This window comes from Oncorhynchus gorbuscha, unplaced genomic scaffold (assembly GCF_021184085.1).
Source record: "Oncorhynchus gorbuscha isolate QuinsamMale2020 ecotype Even-year unplaced genomic scaffold, OgorEven_v1.0 Un_scaffold_2710, whole genome shotgun sequence".
NCBI classification, from domain to species: domain Eukaryota; kingdom Metazoa; phylum Chordata; class Actinopteri; order Salmoniformes; family Salmonidae; genus Oncorhynchus; species Oncorhynchus gorbuscha.
The window spans coordinates 1,603-19,260 of NW_025747145.1; the positions used below are offsets into that span (position 1 = coordinate 1,603).

Genomic DNA, 17,658 nt, shown 5'->3' on the forward strand with positions numbered 1-17,658 from the left:
GTTAGCTGATATAGATCATCGTGGGTTATATAGATCATCATGGGTTATATAGATCATCATGGGTTATATAGATCATCACGGGTTAACTGATATAGATCATCATGGGTTAACTGATATAGATCATCATGGGTTAACTGATATAGATCATCATGGGTTATATAGATCATCATGGGTTATATAGATCATCATGGGTTATATAGATCATCATGGGTTAACTGATATAGATCATCATGGGTTAACTGATATAGATCATCATGGGTTAACTGATATAGATCATCATGGGTTAACTGATATAGATCATCATGGGTTATATAGATCATCATGGGTTAACTGATATAGATCATCATGGGTTAACTGATATAGATCATCATGGGTTAGCTGATATAGATCATCATGGGTTAACTGATATAGATCATCATGGGTTAGCTGATATAGATCATCATGGGTTAACTGATATAGATCATCATGGGTTAACTGATATAGATCATCATGGGGTTCATCATGGGTTATATAGATCATCATGGGTTAGCTGATATAGATCATCATGGGTTAACTGATATAGATCATCATGGGTTTGATATAGATCATCATGGGTTAACTGATATAGATCATCATGGGTTAACTGATATAGATCATCATGAGTTATATAGATCATCATGGGTTAACTGATATAGATCATCATGGGTTATATAGATCATCTTGGGTTAACTGATATAGATCATCATGGGTTAACTGATATAGATCATCATGGGTTAACTGATATAGATCATCATGGGTTATATAGATCATCACGGGTTAACTGATATAGATCATCACGGGTTAACTGATATAGATCATCATGGGTTATATAGATCATCATGGGTTAACTGATATAGATCATCATGGGTTAACTGATATAGATCATCATGGGTTAACTGATATAGATCATCATGGGTTAACTGATATAGATCATCATGGGTTATATAGATCATCATGGGTTATATAGATCATCATGGGTTATATAGATCATCATGGGTTAACTGATATAGATCATCATGGGTTAACTGATATAGATCATCGTGGGTTATATAGATCATCATGGGTTAACTGATATAGATCATCATGGGTTATATAGATCATCATGGGTTAGCTGATATAGATCATCATGGGTTAACTGATATAGATCATCATGGGTTATATAGATCATCATGGGTTATATAGATCATCATGGGTTAACTGATATAGATCATCATGGGTTAGCTGATATAGATCATCATGGGTTATATAGATCATCACGGGTTAACTGATATAGATCATCATGGGTTAACTGATATAGATCATCATGGGTTAACTGATATAGATCATCATGGGTTAGCTGATATAGATCATCATGGGTTAACTGATATAGATCATCATGGGTTAACTGATATAGATCATCATGGGTTAACTGATATAGATCATCATGGGTTAACTGATATAGATCATCATGGGTTATATAGATCATCATGGGTTAGCTGATATAGATCATCATGGGTTAACTGATATAGATCATCATGGGTTATATAGATCATCATGGGTTAACTGATATAGATCATCATGGGTTAACTGATATAGATCATCATGGGTTAACTGATATAGATCATCATGGGTTAACTGATATAGATCATCATGGGTTAACTGATATAGATCATCATGGGTTAGCTAAAATAGATCATCATGGGTTAGCTAATATAGATCATCACGGGTTAACTGATATAGATCATCACGGGTTAACTGATATAGATCATCATGGGTTAGCTAAAATAGATCATCATGGGTTAGCTGATATACACCTGAACACGGGAGCTTGACCTCTGAGATATGTCTCTCTGTCTGTACTCTGCCTTGACAAATAGCTGAAAGGGTTAGAGATGTTTAGAGTTGGCGGCAGGTTATTTTTTGGTAGTGATTCTAACCACCTGTCTCCCTGGCAGACCTGAACAGAACCTTTCCTGACAACATTCAGTTCCGCAAGACGTCCAACCCATGTCTCCAGAAAACCCTGTACAACGTACTGCTAGCGTACGGACACCACAACCCAGCTGTGGGCTACTGTCAAGTACGTTTACCCTGTTACACCTGGCGGTTCTTTGTTTGCATCCCAAATGACCCCTATATAATGCACTACTTTAGACCAGGGCCCTATTCCCTATATAATGCACTACTTTAGACCAGGGCCCTATTCCCTATATAATGCACTACTTTAGACCAGGGCCCTATCCCCTATATAATGCACTACTTTAGACCAGGGCCCTATTCCCTATATAATGCACTACTTTAGACCAGGGCCCTATCCCCTATATAATGCACTACTTTAGACCAGGGCCCTATTCCCTATATAATGCACTACTTTAGACCAGGGCCCTATTCCCTATATAATGCACTACTTTAGACCAGGGCCCTATTCCCTATATAATGCACTACTTTAGACCAGGGCCATATTCCCTATATAATGCACTACTTTAGACCAGGGTCCTATTCCTATATAATGCACTACTTTAGACCAGGGCCGTATCCCCTATATAATGCACTACTTTAGACCAGGGCCCTATCCCCTATATAATGCACTACTTTAGGCCAGGGCTCTATTCCCTATATAATGCACTACTTTAGACCAGGGCCCTATCCCTATATAATGCACTACTTTAGACCAGGGCCCTATTCCCTATATAATGCACTACTTTAGACCAGGGCCGTATCCCTATATAATGCACTACTTTAGACCAGGGCTCTATTCCCTATATAATGCACTACTTTAGACCAGGGCCCTATTCCCTATATAATGCACTACTTTAGACCAGGGCCCTATTCCCTATATAATGCACTACTTTAGACCAGGGCCCTATTCCCTATATAATGCACTACTTTAGACCAGGGCCCTATCCCCTATATAATGCACTACTTTAGACCAGGGCTCTATTCCCTATATAATGCACTACTTTAGACCAGGGCCCTATCCCTATATAATACACTACTTTAGATCAGGGCCCTATCCCCTATATAATGCACTACTTTAGACCAGGGCCCTATCCCTATATAATGCACTACTTTAGACCAGGGCCCTATTCCCTATATAATGCACTACTTTAGACCAGAGTCCACAGGCAGCCTCAGATTCCACTTTACAGGCTCAGTCACCTTTTACAACTTTACTACAGTGGTCCTCAACTCCAGTCCTCTACTACAGTGGTCCTCAACTCCAGTCCTCTACTACAGGGGTTCCCAACTCCAGTCCTCTACTACAGTGGTCCTCAACTCCAGTCCTCTACTACAGTGGTCCTCAACTCCAGTCCTCTACTACAGTGGTTCCCAACTCCAGTCCTCTACTACAGTGGTCCTCAACTCCAGTCCTCTACTACAGTGGTCCTCAACTCCAGTCCTCTACTACAGTGGTCCTCAACTCCAGTCCTCTACTACAGTGGTCCTCAACTCCAGTCCTCTACTACAGTGGTCCTCAACTCCAGTCCTCTACTACAGTGGTCCTCAACTCCAGTCCTCTACTACAGTGGTTCCCAACTCCAGTCCTCCAGTCCTCTACTACAGTGGTTCCCACCTCCAGTCCTCTACTACAGTGGTCCTCAACTCCAGTCCTCTACTACAGTGGTTCCCAACTCTAGTCCTCCAGTCCTCTACTACAGTGGTCCTCAACTCCAGTCCTCTACTACAGGGGTTCCCAACTCCAGTCCTCTACTACAGTGGTTCCCAACTCCAGTCCTCTACTACAGTGGTTCCCAACTCCAGTCCTCTACTACAGTGGTCCTCAACTCCAGTCCTCTACTACAGTGGTCCTCAACTCCAGTCCTCTACTACAGTGGTTCCTAACTCCAGTCCTCCAGTCCTCTACTACAGTGGTTCCCAACTCCAGTCCTCTACTACAGTGGTTCCCAACTCCAGTCCTCTACTACAGTGGTTCCCAACTCCAGTCCTCTACTACAGTGGTTCCCAACTCCAGTCCTCTACTACAGTGGTTCCCAACTCCAGTCCTCTACTACAGTGGTTCCCAACTCCAGTCCTCTACTACAGTGGTTCCCAACTCCAGTCCTCTACTACAGTGGTCCTCAACTCCAGTCCTCTACTACAGTGGTCCTCAACTCCAGTCCTCTACTACAGTGGTCCTCAACTCCAGTCCTCTACTACAGTGGTTCCTAACTCCAGTCCTCCAGTCCTCTACTACAGTGGTTCCCAACTCTAGTCCTCCAGTCCTCTACTACAGTGGTTCCCAACTCCAGTCCTCTACTACAGTGGTCCTCAACTCAGTCCTCTACTACAGTGGTCCTCAACTCCAGTCCTCTACTACAGTGGTCCTCAACTCCAGTCCTCTACTACAGTGGTTCCCAACTCCAGTCCTCTACTACAGTGGTCCTCAACTCCAGTCCTCTACTACAGTGGTCCTCAACTCCAGTCCTCTACTACAGTGGTCCTCAACTCCAGTCCTCTACTACAGTGGTCCTCAACTCCAGTCCTCTACTACAGTGGTCCTCAACTCCAGTCCTCTACTACAGTGGTCCTCAACTCTAGTCCTCCACTACAGTGGTCCTCAACTCTAGTCCTCCAGTCCTCTACTACAGTGGTTCCCAACTCCAGTCCTCTACTACAGTGGTCCTCAACTCCAGTCCTCTACTACAGTGGTTCCCAACTCTAGTCCTCCAGTCCTCTACTACAGTGGTCCTCAACTCCAGTCCTCTACTACAGTGGTCCTCAACTCCAGTCCTCTACTACAGTGGTTCCCAACTCTAGTCCTCCACTCCTCTACTACAGTGGTTCCCAACTCCAGTCCTCTACTACAGTGGTTCCCAACTCCAGTCCTCTACTACAGTGGTTCCCAACTCTAGTCCTCCAGTCCTCTACTACAGGTTTCCCAACTCCAGTCCTCCAGTCCTCTACTACAGTGGTCCTCAACTCCAGTCCTCTACTACAGTGGTTCCCAACTCTAGTCCTCCACTCCTCTACTACAGTGGTTCCCAACTCCAGTCCTCTACTACAGTGGTTCCCAACTTTAGTCCTCCAGTCCTCTACTACAGTGGTCCTCAACTCCAGTCCTCTACTGCAGGGGTTCCCAACTCCAGTCCTCTACTGCAGGGGTTCCCAACTCCAGTCCTCTACTACAGGGGTTCCCAACTCCAGTCCTCTACTACAGGGGTTCCCAACTCCAGTCCTCTACTACAGGGGTTCCCAACTCCAGTCCTCTACTACAGGGGTTCCCAACTCCAGTCCTCTACTACAGGGGTTCCCAACTCCAGTCCTCTACTACAGGGGTTCCCAACTCCAGTCCTCTACTACAGGGTTCCCAACTCCAGTCCTCTACTACAGGGGTTCCCAACTCCAGTCCTCTACTACAGGGGTTCCCAACTCCAGTCCTCTACTACAGGGGTTCCCAACTCCAGTCCTCTACTACAGGGGTTCCCAACTCCAGTCCTCTACTACAGGGGTTCCCAACTCCAGTCCTCTACTACAGGGGTTCCCAACTCCAGTCGTCTACTACAGGGGTTCCCAACTCCAGTCGTCTACTACAGGGGTTCCCAACTCCAGTCGTCTACTACAGGGGTTCCCAACTCCAGTCCTCTACTACAGGGGTTCCCAACTCCAGTCCTCTACTACAGGGGTTCCCAACTCCAGTCCTCTACTACAGGGGTTCCCAACTCCAGTCCTCTACTACAGGGGTTCCCAACTCCAGTCCTCTACTACAGGGGTTCCCAACTCCAGTCCTCTACTACAGGGGTTCCCAACTCCAGTCCTCTACTACAGGGGTTCCCAACTCCAGTCCTCTACTACAGGGGTTCCCAACTCCAGTCCTCTACTACAGGGGTTCCCAACTCCAGTCTCTACTACTACAGTGGTCCTCAACTCCAGTCCTCTACTACAGGGGTTCCCAACTCCAGTCCTCTACTACAGGGGTTCCCAACTCTAGTCCTCCACTCCTCTACTACAGTGGTTCCCAACTCCAGTCCTCTACTACAGTGGTTCCCAACTCTAGTCCTCCAGTCCTCTACTACAGTGGTCCTCAACTCTAGTCCTCCAGTCCTCTACTACAGTGGTCCTCAACTCCAGTCCTCTACTGCAGGGGTTCCCAACTCCAGTCCTCTACTACAGGGGTTCCCAACTCCAGTCCTCTACTACAGGGGTTCCCAACTCCAGTCCTCTACTACAGGGGTTCCCAACTCCAGTCCTCTACTACAGGGGTTCCCAACTCCAGTCCTCTACTACAGGGGTTCCCAACTCCAGTCCTCTACTACAGGGGTTCCCAACTCCAGTCCTCTACTGCAGGGGTTCCCAACTCCAGTCCTCTACTGCAGGGGTTCCCAACTCCAGTCCTCTACTGCAGGGGTTCCCAACTCCAGTCCTCTACTGCAGGGGTTCCCAACTCTAGTCCTCCAGTCCTCTACTACAGGGGTTCCCAACTCCAGTCCTCCAGTCCTCTACTACAGTGGTCCTCAACTCCAGTCCTCTACTACAGTGGTTCCCAACTCCAGTCCTCTACTACAGTGGTCCTCAACTCCAGTCCTCTACTACAGTGGTTCCCAACTCTAGTCCTCCAGTCCTCTACTACAGGGGTTCCCAACTCTAGTCCTCCAGTCCTCTACTACAGTGGTCCTCAACTCCAGTCCTCTACTACAGTGGTTCCCAACTCTAGTCCTCCAGTCCTCTACTACAGTGGTCCTCAACTCCAGTCCTCTACTACAGTGGTTCCCAACTCTAGTCCTCCAGTCCTCTACTACAGTGGTCCTCAACTCCAGTCCTCTACTACAGTGGTTCCCAACTCCAGTCCTCCAGTCCTCTACTACAGTGGTTCCCAACTCCAGTCCTCTACTACAGTGGTTCCCACCTCCAGTCCTCCAGGACCCCCAACACATTATTATTGTAGCCCCGGACCATCAACCTGATTGAGTTGGATCAGGGGGTCCTGGAAGACTGGATTTGGGAAACACTGTTCTACTGTTTCTCAGCCCTCACTGCTACTGCACTGTGTTCACAGTGCCCCCTGTGGCTGGTCCAGGCATTACCTGCTAGCCTTTTCAGGAATCCCAACCCTTCCTCGATCATTCAATCAGCTTTTGTTCCTAAATGGGAATTCTATAGTTGGAACGGCATGTCGAATAGACAAGGCTACTGTGTGTGATTTGATAGGGAGATTTTCAGCCTTTTTGCAATGCAAAGAAGCAGCATTATGGCTGAAGGTTTGGTGTGTGTACAGTCAGTCCTTCTCTCTGTCTCCCTCTCATATTGGCTGAAGGTTTGGCTGAAGGTTTGGTGTGTGTACAGTCAGTCCTTCTCTCTGTCTCCCTCTCATATTGGCTGAAGGTTTGGTGTGTGTACAGTCAGTCCTTCTCTCTGTCTCCCTCTCATATTGGCTGAAGGTTTGGCTGAAGGTTTGGTGTGTGTACAGTCAGTCCTTCTCTCTGTCTCCCTCTCATATTGGCTGAAGGTTTGGTGTGTGTGTACAGTCAGTCCTTCTCTCTGTCTCCCTCTCATATTGGCTGAAGGTTTGGCTGAAGGTTTGTGTGTGTACAGTCAGTCCTTCTCTCTGTCTCCCTCTCATATTGGCTGAAGGTTTGGTGTGTGTACAGTCAGTCCTTCTCTCTGTCTCCCTCTCATATTGGCTGAAGGTTTGGTGTGTGTACAGTCAGTCCTTCTCTCTGTCTCCCTCTCATATTGGCTGAAGGTTTGGTGTGTGTACAGTCAGTCCTTCTCTCTGTCTCCCTCTCATTGGCAGCTTTTCTGTTTGATAGTCAAAAAGACAGACTAATAAACACACGTTAAATCACCTCAATTCCAATAGTTACTTATTAGAGACTGTATTTTTACCAATGGCCCTGGTCTAAAGTAGTGCACTATATAGGGAATAGGGCCCTGGTCTAAAGTAATGCACTATATAGGGAATAGGGCCCTGGTCTAAAGTAATGCACTATATAGGGAATAGGGCTCTGGTCTAAAGTAGTGCACTATATAGGGAATAGGACTCTGGTCTAAAGTAGTGCACTATATAGGGAATAGGACTCTGGTCTAAAGTAGTGCACTATATAGGGAATAGGGCCCTGGTCTAAAGTAGTGCACTATATAGGGAATAGGGCCCTGGTCTAAAGTAGTGCACTATATAGGGAATAGGGCCCTGGTCTAAAGTAGTGCACTATATAGGGAATAGGGCCCTGGTCTAAAGTAGTGCACTATATAGGGAATAGGGCTCTGGTCTAAAGTAGTGCACTATATAGGAATAGGACTCTGGTCTAAAGTAGTGCACTATATAGGGAATAGGGCCCTGGTCTAAAGTAGTGCACTATATAGGGAATAGGACCCTGGTCTAAAGTAGTGCACTATATAGGGAATAGGACTCTGGTCTAAAGTAGTGCACTATATAGGAATAGGGCCCTGGTCTAAAGTAGTGCACTATATAGGGAATAGGGCCCTGGTCTAAAGTAGTGCACTATATAGGGAATAGGGCCCTGGTCTAAAGTAGTGCACTATATAGGGAATAGGGCCCTGGTCTAAAGTAGTGCACTATATAGGGAATAGGGCTCTGGTCTAAAGTAGTGCACTATATAGGGAATAGGACTCTGGTCTAAAGTAGTGCACTATATAGGGAATAGGGCCCTGGTCTAAAGTAGTGCACTATATAGGGAATAGGGCCCTGGTCTAAAGTAGTGCACTATATAGGGAATAGGGCTCTGGTCTAAAGTAGTGCACTATATAGGGAATAGGGCCCTGGTCTAAAGTAGTGCATTATATAGGGAATAGGGCCCTGTTCTAAAGTAGTGCACTATATAGGGAATAGGACTCTGGTCTAAAGTAGTGCACTATATAGGGAATAGGGCCCTGGTCTAAAGTAGTGCACTATATAGGGAATAGGGCCCTGGTCTAAAGTAGTGCACTATATAGGGAATAGGGCCCTGGTCTAAAGTAATGCACTATATAGGGAATAGGGCCCTGGTCTAAAGTAGTGCACTATATAGGGAATAGGACTCTGGTCTAAAGTAATGCACTATATAGGGAATAGGACTCTGGTCTAAAGTAGTGCACTATATAGGAATAGGACTCTGGTCTAAAGTAGTGCACTATATAGGGAATAGGACTCTGGTCTAAAGTAATGCACTATATAGGGAATAGGACTCTGGTCTAAAGTAGTGCACTATATAGGGAATAGGGCCCTGGTCTAAAGTAGTGCACTATATAGGGAATAGGGCTCTGGTCTAAAGTAGTGCACTATATAGGGAATAGGGCTCTGGTCTAAAGTAGTGCACTATATAGGGAATAGGACTCTGGTCTAAAGTAGTGCACTATATAGGGAATAGGGTGCCATTTTGGGATGCTTAGTGTATCTCTGGCCACCTGTTCATCTCTCCCTCTCTTTGAACTCATTCACCAGAATACAGACGTGTTCTCTCTCCCTCTTAGCAACAGGCTGTATTAGCAGGCAAAGGGGGGGAGTGAGGAGAGGGCTGTTGAATTAGAATGTATTGGCCAGGCAAAGGGAGAGAGAGGGGGCTGTTGAATTAGAATGTATTGGCCAGGCAAAGGGGAGAGAGGGGCTGTTGAATTAGAATGTATTGGCCAAGCAAAGGGGGAGAGAGAGGGCTGTTGAATTAGAATGTATTGGCCAGGCAAAGGGGAGAGAGAGGGCTGTTGAATTAGAATGTATTGGCCAAGCAAAGGGGAGAGAGAGGGCTGTTGAATTAGAATGTATTGGCCAGGCAAAGGGGAGAGAGAGAGGGGGCTGTTGAATTAGAATGGGTTGGCCAGGCAAAGGGAGAGAGAGAGAGAGGGCTGTTGAATTAGAATGTATTGGACAGGCAAAGGGAGAGAGAGAGGGGGCTGTTGAATTAGAATGTATTGGCCAGGCAAAGGGAGAGAGAGAGAGGGCTGTTGAATTAGAATGTATTGGCCAGGCAAAGGGAGAGAGAGAGAGGGCTGTTGAATTAGAATGTATTGGACAGGCAAAGGGAGAGAGAGAGAGGGCTGTTGAATTAGAATGTATTGGCCAGGCAAAGGGGGAGAGAGAGGGCTGTTGAATTAGAATGTATTGGCCAGGCAAAGGGGGAGAGAGAGGGCTGTTGAATTAGAATGTATTGGACAGGCAAAGGGAGAGAGAGAGAGGGCTGTTGAATTAGAATGTATTGGACAGGCAAAGGGAGAGAGAGAGGGCTGTTGAATTAGAATGTATTGGCCAGGCAAAGGGAGAGAGAGGGCTGTTGAATTAGAATGTATTGGCCAGGCAAAGGGGAGAGAGAGGGCTGTTGAATTAGAATGTATTGGCCAGGCAAAGGGAGAGAGAGGGCTGTTGAATTAGAATGTATTGGACAGGCAAAGGGAGAGAGAGGGGGCTGTTGAATTAGAATGTATTGGACAGGCAAAGGGAGAGAGAGAGGGCTGTTGAATTAGAATGTATTGGCCAGGCAAGGGAGAGAGAGGGCTGTTGAATTAGAATGTATTGGACAGGCAAAGGAGAGAGAGAGGGGGCTGTTGAATTAGAATGTATTGGACAGGCAAAGGAGAGAGAGAGAGGGCTGTTGAATTAGAATGTATTGGCCAGGCAAAGGAGAGAGAGAGGGCTGTTGAATTAGAATGTATTGGACAGGCAAAGGGAGAGAGAGAGGGGGCTGTTGAATTAGAATGTATTGGACAGGCAAGGGAGAGAGAGAGAGGGCTGTTGAATTAGAATGTATTGGACAGGCAAAGGGGAGAGAGAGAGGGCTGTTGAATTAGAATGTATTGGACAGGCAAAGGGAGAGAGAGAGAGGGGCTGTTGAATTAGAATGTATTGGACAGGCAAAGGGAGAGAGAGAGGGCTGTTGAATTAGAATGTATTGGACAGGCAAAGGGAGAGAGAGAGGGCTGTTGAATTAGAATGTATTGGCCAGGCAAAGGGAGAGAGAGAGGGCTGTTGAATTAGAATGTATTGGACAGGCAAAGGGAGAGAGAGAGGGGGCTGTTGAATTAGAATGTATTGGACAGGCAAAGGGAGAGAGAGAGAGGGCTGTTGAATTAGAATGTATTGGACAGGCAAAGGGGGAGAGAGAGAGGGCTGTTGAATTAGAATGTATTGGACAGGCAAAGGGAGAGAGAGAGAGGGGGCTGTTGAATTAGAATGTATTGGACAGGCAAAGGGAGAGGGAGAGAGGGCTGTTGAATTAGAATGTATTGGCCAGGCAAAGGGAGAGAGAGAGGGCTGTTGAATTAGAATGTATTGGACAGGCAAAGGGGGAGAGAGAGAGAGAGGGCTGTTGAATTAGAATGTATTGGCCAGGCAAAGGGGGAGAGAGAGGGCTGTTGAATTAGAATGTATTGGCCAGGCAAAGGGGGGAGAGAGGGCTGTTGAATTAGAATGTATTGGCCAGGCAAAGGGGGAGAGAGGGGGCTGTTGAATTAGAATGGGTTGGCCAGGCAAAGGGAGAGAGAGAGAGGGCTGTTGAATTAGAATGTATTGGCCAGGCAAAGGGGAGAGAGGGGGCTGTTGAATTAGAATGTATTGGCCAGGCAAAGGGAGAGAGAGAGGGCTGTTGAATTAGAATGTATTGGACAGGCAAAGGGAGAGAGAGAGGGCTGTTGAATTAGAATGTATTGGCCAGGCAAAGGGAGAGAGAGAGGGCTGTTGAATTAGAATGGGTTGTGCCCCTCACTAAGCTGTCAAGGAGAGGATGTCAACAACCTCCAGATAACAACAACACCTTGAAAACACTGTTATAACTATTAACAATTTATTGTGGCTGAAATGCAATATTCATATGTATCTAATAACTGTCTTGTCTTCAGGGCATGAACTTCATCGCTGGGTACCTCATCATCATCACTAAAGATGAGGAGAAATCATTCTGGCTGATGGACGCTCTACTGGGCAGGATACTACCAGGTGTGTTTATCTTCTCTCCCTGCCGTGGGTCTATGTATAACCCAGCGGAGGTCACATGGTCTTGAGCCTCGTTAAGACTCATGTCCCGTCACACGGAGGGGAGGGAGGGAGGGGTAATCCTATGATGTCACACAGGAAATGACATCACGCCCCCAGCTCTCTACCTTGGCATAGTCGGGCTCCACTCTGACAAACAGGTGGATTTGATCTGAGATCACATTCGTCACTGAGTTCAGGGCTCATATCTTTGAGGTGTGTGTGTGTGTGTGTGTGTGTGTGTGTGTGTGTGTGTGTGTGTGTGTGTGTGTGTGTGTGTGTGTGTGTGTGTGTGTGTGTGTGTGTGTCCACTTTGACGACAGTAAAAAAAACAACAGTGTAATGAAAGGGACTGTTGATACTAAGTTGTGTGTCCTGTCTGTCTCCTGTCCAGACTACTACACCCGGCCATGCTGGGTCTGAAGATGGACCAGGAGGTTTTAGGGGAGCTCGTGAGGACCAAAGCCCCAGTTGTATGGCAGGCCATGGGGCAACACAACGTCATGTGGACCCTGGTGGTCTCCAGGTGGTTCATCTGTCTCTACATAGACGTCCTGCCTGTAGAGGTGAGAGGGGGGACTAGGGGTGAGAGGGGGGACTAGGGGTGAGAGGGGGGACTAGGGGTTTTGGGGGAGGGATTAGGGATTTAGGGAGGGGACTAGGGTTTAGGGGGGACTACGGGAGGGGACTAGGGGTTTAGGGGGACTAGGGGCGAGGGGGGACTAGGGGTTTAGGGGAGGGACTAGGGGTTTAGGGGGGGACTAGGGGTTTAGGGGGGACTAGGGGTTTAGGGGGGACTAGGGGTTTAGGGGGGGACTAGGGGTTTAGGGGGGACTAGGGGTTTAGGGGGACTAGGGGTTTAGGGGGGACTAGGGGTTTAGGGAGGGGACTAGGGGTTTAGGGGGGGACTAGGGGTTTAGGGGGGACTAGGGGTTTAGGGAGGGGACTAGGGGTTTAGGGGGGACTACGGGAGGGGACTAGGGGGACTACGGGAGGGGACTAGGGGCGAGGGGGACTAGGGGTTTAGGGAGGGGACTAGGGGTTTAGGGGAGGGACTAGGGGTTAGGGGAGGGACTAGGGGTTTAGGGGAGGGACTAGGGGTTTAGGGGAGGGACTAGGGGTTTAGGGGAGGGACTTTGGCCTAATCTTTGTTGTTGTTGGAGTACTATTACTAAGTTGATGTAACTATTGAACATGTAAACACCCAGTCAGGTTTGGGTCCGTGATCTGTTGTAGAAGCGCTATTAAATCATGTTTTATCAGTGCTGAGCTTTATCAGAGAATCAGCCCCACAACAGGACTGAATCAGGTTTACAGGGCAGAGTGTGAACTCAGCCCCACAACAGGACTGAATCAGGTTTACAGGGCAGAATGGGAACTCGCTCCACCACAGGGCTGAATCAGGTTTACAGGGCAGAATGGGAACTCAGCCCTACCACAGGACTGAATCAGGTTTACAGGGCAGAGTGTGAACTCAGCCCCACCACAGGACTGAATCAGGTTTACGGGGCAGAGTGTGAACTCAGCCCCACAACAGGACTGAATCAGGTTTACAGGGCAGAGTGTGAACTCAGCCCCACTACAGGACTGAATCAGGTTTACAGGGCAGAGTGTGAACTCAGCCCCACAACAGGACTGAATCAGGTTTACAGGGCAGAGTGTGAACTCAGCCCCACAACAGGACTGAATCAGGTTTACAGGGCAGAGTGTGAACTCAGCTCCACCACAGGTCTGAATCAGGTTTACAGGGCAGAGTGTGAACTCAGCTCCACCACAGGACTGAATCAGGTTTACAGGGCAGAGTGTGAACTCAGCTCCACCACAGGACTGAATCAGGTTTACAGGGCAGAGTGTGAACTCAGCCCCACAACAGGACTGAATCAGGTTTACAGGGCAGAGTGTGAACTCAGCCCCACAACAGGACTGAATCAGGTTTACAGTGCAGAGTGTGAACTCAGCTCCACCACAGGACTGAATCAGGTTTACAGGGCAGAGTGTGAACTCAGCTCCACCACAGGACTGAATCAGGTTTACAGGGCAGAGTGTGAACTCAGCTCCACCACAGGACTGAATCAGGTTTACAGGGCAGAGTGTGAACTCAGCTCCACCACAGGACTGAATCAGGTTTACAGGGCAGAGTGTGAACTCAGCTCCACCACAGGACTGAATCAGGTTTACAGGGCAGAGTGTGAACTCAGCTCCACCACAGGACTGAATCAGGTTTACAGGGCAGAGTGTGAACTCAGCTCCACCACAGGACTGAATCAGGTTTACAGGGCAGAGTGGGTTCTGTGTGTCAGGTCAGTCTGCTGAGCTGAACTAAGTCAACTAATCTTTACATATTTCATCACCATGCCTAGTGTCACTGTCTACCATCTCAGCTTGATGACCTGTCCTGTGGCCCATTAAGCCCGACTGTCCTGTGGCCCATTAAGCCCGACTGTCCTGTGGCCCATTAAGCCCGACTGTCCTGTGGCCCATTAAGCCCGACTGTCCTGCGGCCCATTAAGCCCGACTGTCCTGCGGCCCATTAAGCCCGACTGTCCTGTGGCCCATTAAGCCCGACTGTCCTGTGGCCCATTAAGCCCGACTGTCCTGTGGCCCATTAAGCCCGACTGTCCTGTGGCCCATTAAGCCCGACTGTCCTGTGGCCCATTAAGCCCGACTGTCCTGCGGCCCATTAAGCCCGACTGTCCTGTGGCCCATTAAGCCCGACTGTCCTGCGGCCCATTAAGCCCGACTGTCCTGTGGCCCATTAAGCCCGACTGTCCTGTGGCCCATTAAGCCCGACTGTCCTGCGGCCCATTAAGCCTGACTCTCGTCTCTCTCCTTGGTTCTCGTCCTCAGACGGTTCTGCGTATCTGGGACTGTCTGTTCTACGAGGGTTCTAAGATTCTGTTCCGTGTGGCTCTGACGTTGATAAGGAACCAGCAGGCTGAGGTCCAACAGGCCGGTTCCCTGCCTGACGTCTGTGACTGCTTCAAACACATGACCAGAGGGCCCGATGTAGAGGACTGCCACACCTTCATGCAGGTACACACACACACACACACACACACACACACACACACACACACACACACACACACACACACACACACACACACACACACACACACACACACACTGAAATGAACATGTGTGTGGATGTGTTTTAACTTCTGGTCCCCACAAGAATAGCAAACAAACACAAATTTGACAAACTGGGGACATTTTGTTAGTCCCCATGAGGGGAAATGCTATTTCTAGGGGGTTTAGGGTTAAGGTTAGATATTTCTAGGGGGTTTAAGGTTAAGGTTAGATATGTCTAGGGGGTTTAAGGTTAGGGTTAGATATTTCTAGGGGTTTAGGTGTAAGGTTAGGGTTAGATATTTCTAGGGGTTTAGGGTTAAGGTTAGATATTTCTAGGGGGTTTAGGGTTAAGGTTAGATATGTCTAGGGGTGTAAGTTTAGGGTTAGATATTTCTAGGGGGTTTAAGGTTAAGGTTAGATATTTCTAGGGGTTTAAGGTTAGGGTTAGATATTTCTAGGGGTTTAAGGTTAGGGTTAGATATTTCTAGGGGTTTAAGGTTAGGGTTAGATATTTCTAGTGGGTTTAAGGTTATGGTTAGATATTTCTAGGGGGTTTAAGGTTAGGGTTAGATATTTCTAGTGGGTTTAGGGTTAGGGTTAGATATTTCTAGGGGGTTTAGGGTTAGGGTTAGATATTTCTAGGGGGTTTAAGGTTAGGGTTAGATATTTCTAGGGGGTTTAGGGTTAGGGTTAGATATTTCTAGGGGGTTTAAGGTTAGGGTTAGATATTTCTAGGGGTTTAAGGTTAGGGTTAGATATTTCTAGGGGTTTAGGGTTAGGGTTAGATATTTCTAGGGGTTTAGGGTTAAGGTTAGATATTTCTAGGGGTTTAGGGTTAAGGTTAGATATTTCTAGGGGTTTAGGGTTAAGGTTAGATATTTCTAGTGGGTTTAGGGTTAAGGTTAGATATTTCTAGGGGGTTTAGGGTTAAGGTTAGATATTTCTAGTGGGTTTAGGGTTAAGGTTAGATATTTCTAGTGGGTTTAGGGTTAAGGTTAGATATTTCTAGTGGGTTTAGGGTTAAGGTTAGATATATGGGTTCCAGTTCGGGTAAATAGAATTTTGAGTGGGACTAAATTGTGTGTCCCCACAAGGTTAGCTATACAAGACTCTGTGTGTGTGTGTGTGTGTGTGTGTGTGTGTGTGTGTGTGTGTGTGTGTGTGTGTGTGTGTGTGTGTGTGTGTGTGTGTGTGTGTGTGTGTGTGTGTGTGTGTGTGTGTGTGTGTGTGTGTGTGTGTGTGTGTGCACCATAATGATCTCTGTTCATCCCTCTAATCCTTTGTCTTGCTGCTTTCCCAGAAAATCTTCACGGAACCCGGAAGCCTCTCCATGGCAACCATCACCAAGCTCCGGGAGACGTGTCGAGCACGCATCATCGCTGAGGAGTCCTGACCCCATCCTCCTGACCTGTCAATCAAACACACTACACATTCCGGGCTGGGTCCCAACACTCCTTAATGGTCTCCTCTCCTCGGATCCTATTCCTCACTGTTGGGACAGTGTCCTAGACTGTTTAGTACTCTTTAGCATGACTACCATGTAGCTATGTAGACTACCATGTATGGAGACTATAAGGTGTTACTAGTACCAGCTAATTGAATTAGTACCTATCCTGTGGGGGCACATGGTACAGGTTAAACATGAGCCTGGCACAATAATTAACAACCAAGATGTCAATGAAACCTTTAGTCTATTACACTATTGTCAATACTGTATGAAAGTCACATGAAATAAAAACATATTTTAGCCAATGGACATGAAAACATAAGCTCAAATGTGGTGTGGTTTGGCAATAAGTGACATTTTGAAAAAGCAGAGATGATCATCTTAATGACGCGCTGACAGCAGAGGACGTTACCAGACTGATGTCGTCTTAATGACGCGCTGACAGCAGAGGACGTTACCAGACTGATGTCGTCTTAATGACGCGCGGACAGCAGAGGACGTTACCAGACTGATGTCGTCTTAATGACGCGCGGACAGCAGAGGACGTTACCAGACTGATGTCGTCTTAATGACGCGCTGACAGCAGAGGACGTTACCAGACTGATGTCGTCTTAATGACGCGCGGACAGCAGAGGCGTTACCAGACTGATGTCGTCTTAATGGCGGACAGCAGAGGGCGTTACCAGACTGATGTCGTCTTAATGACGCGCGGACAGCAGAGGCGTTACCAGACTGATGTCGTCTTAATGACGCGCGGACAGCAGTGGACGTTACCAGACTGATGTCGTCTTAATGACGCGCGGACAGCAGTGGACGTTACCAGACTGATGTCGTCTGAATGAGGCGCGGACAGCAGAGGACGTTACCAGACTGATGTCGTCTTAATGACGCGGACAGCAGAGGGCGTTACCAGACTGATGTCGTCTTAATGACGCGCGGACAGCAGAGGACGTTACCAGACTGATGTCGTCTTAATGACGACGCGGACAGCAGTGGACGTTACCAGACTGATGTCGTCTTAATGACGCGCGGACAGCAGTGGACGTTACCAGACTGATGTCGTCTTAATGACGCGCGGACAGCAGTGGACGTTACCAGACTGATGTCGTCTTAATGACGCGCGGACAGCAGAGGACGTTACCAGACTGATGTCGTCTTAATGAGGGACGTCGCTGATCGTCTGAGACGCGAGGACCGCAGAGGACGTTACCAGACTGATGTCGTCTTAATGAGGGACGTCGCTGAT

General features: G+C 47.5%; 1 protein-coding gene across 1 annotated transcript; it reads left to right on the forward strand.

Annotated features, from left to right (window-relative positions):
* Positions 1 to 1,942: 1,942 nt before the first annotated feature.
* LOC124026378 (growth hormone-regulated TBC protein 1-A-like) lies at positions 1,943 to 17,041 on the forward strand (the record flags this gene model as incomplete). Its single annotated transcript, XM_046339401.1, is given in 6 exon segments — positions 1,943 to 2,077; positions 11,761 to 11,857; positions 12,288 to 12,293; positions 12,296 to 12,459; positions 14,741 to 14,926; positions 16,266 to 17,041. Coding segments are annotated over 6 exon segments (681 nt in total), but the record flags the coding sequence as incomplete, so codon positions are not given.
* Positions 17,042 to 17,658: the final 617 nt, after the last annotated feature.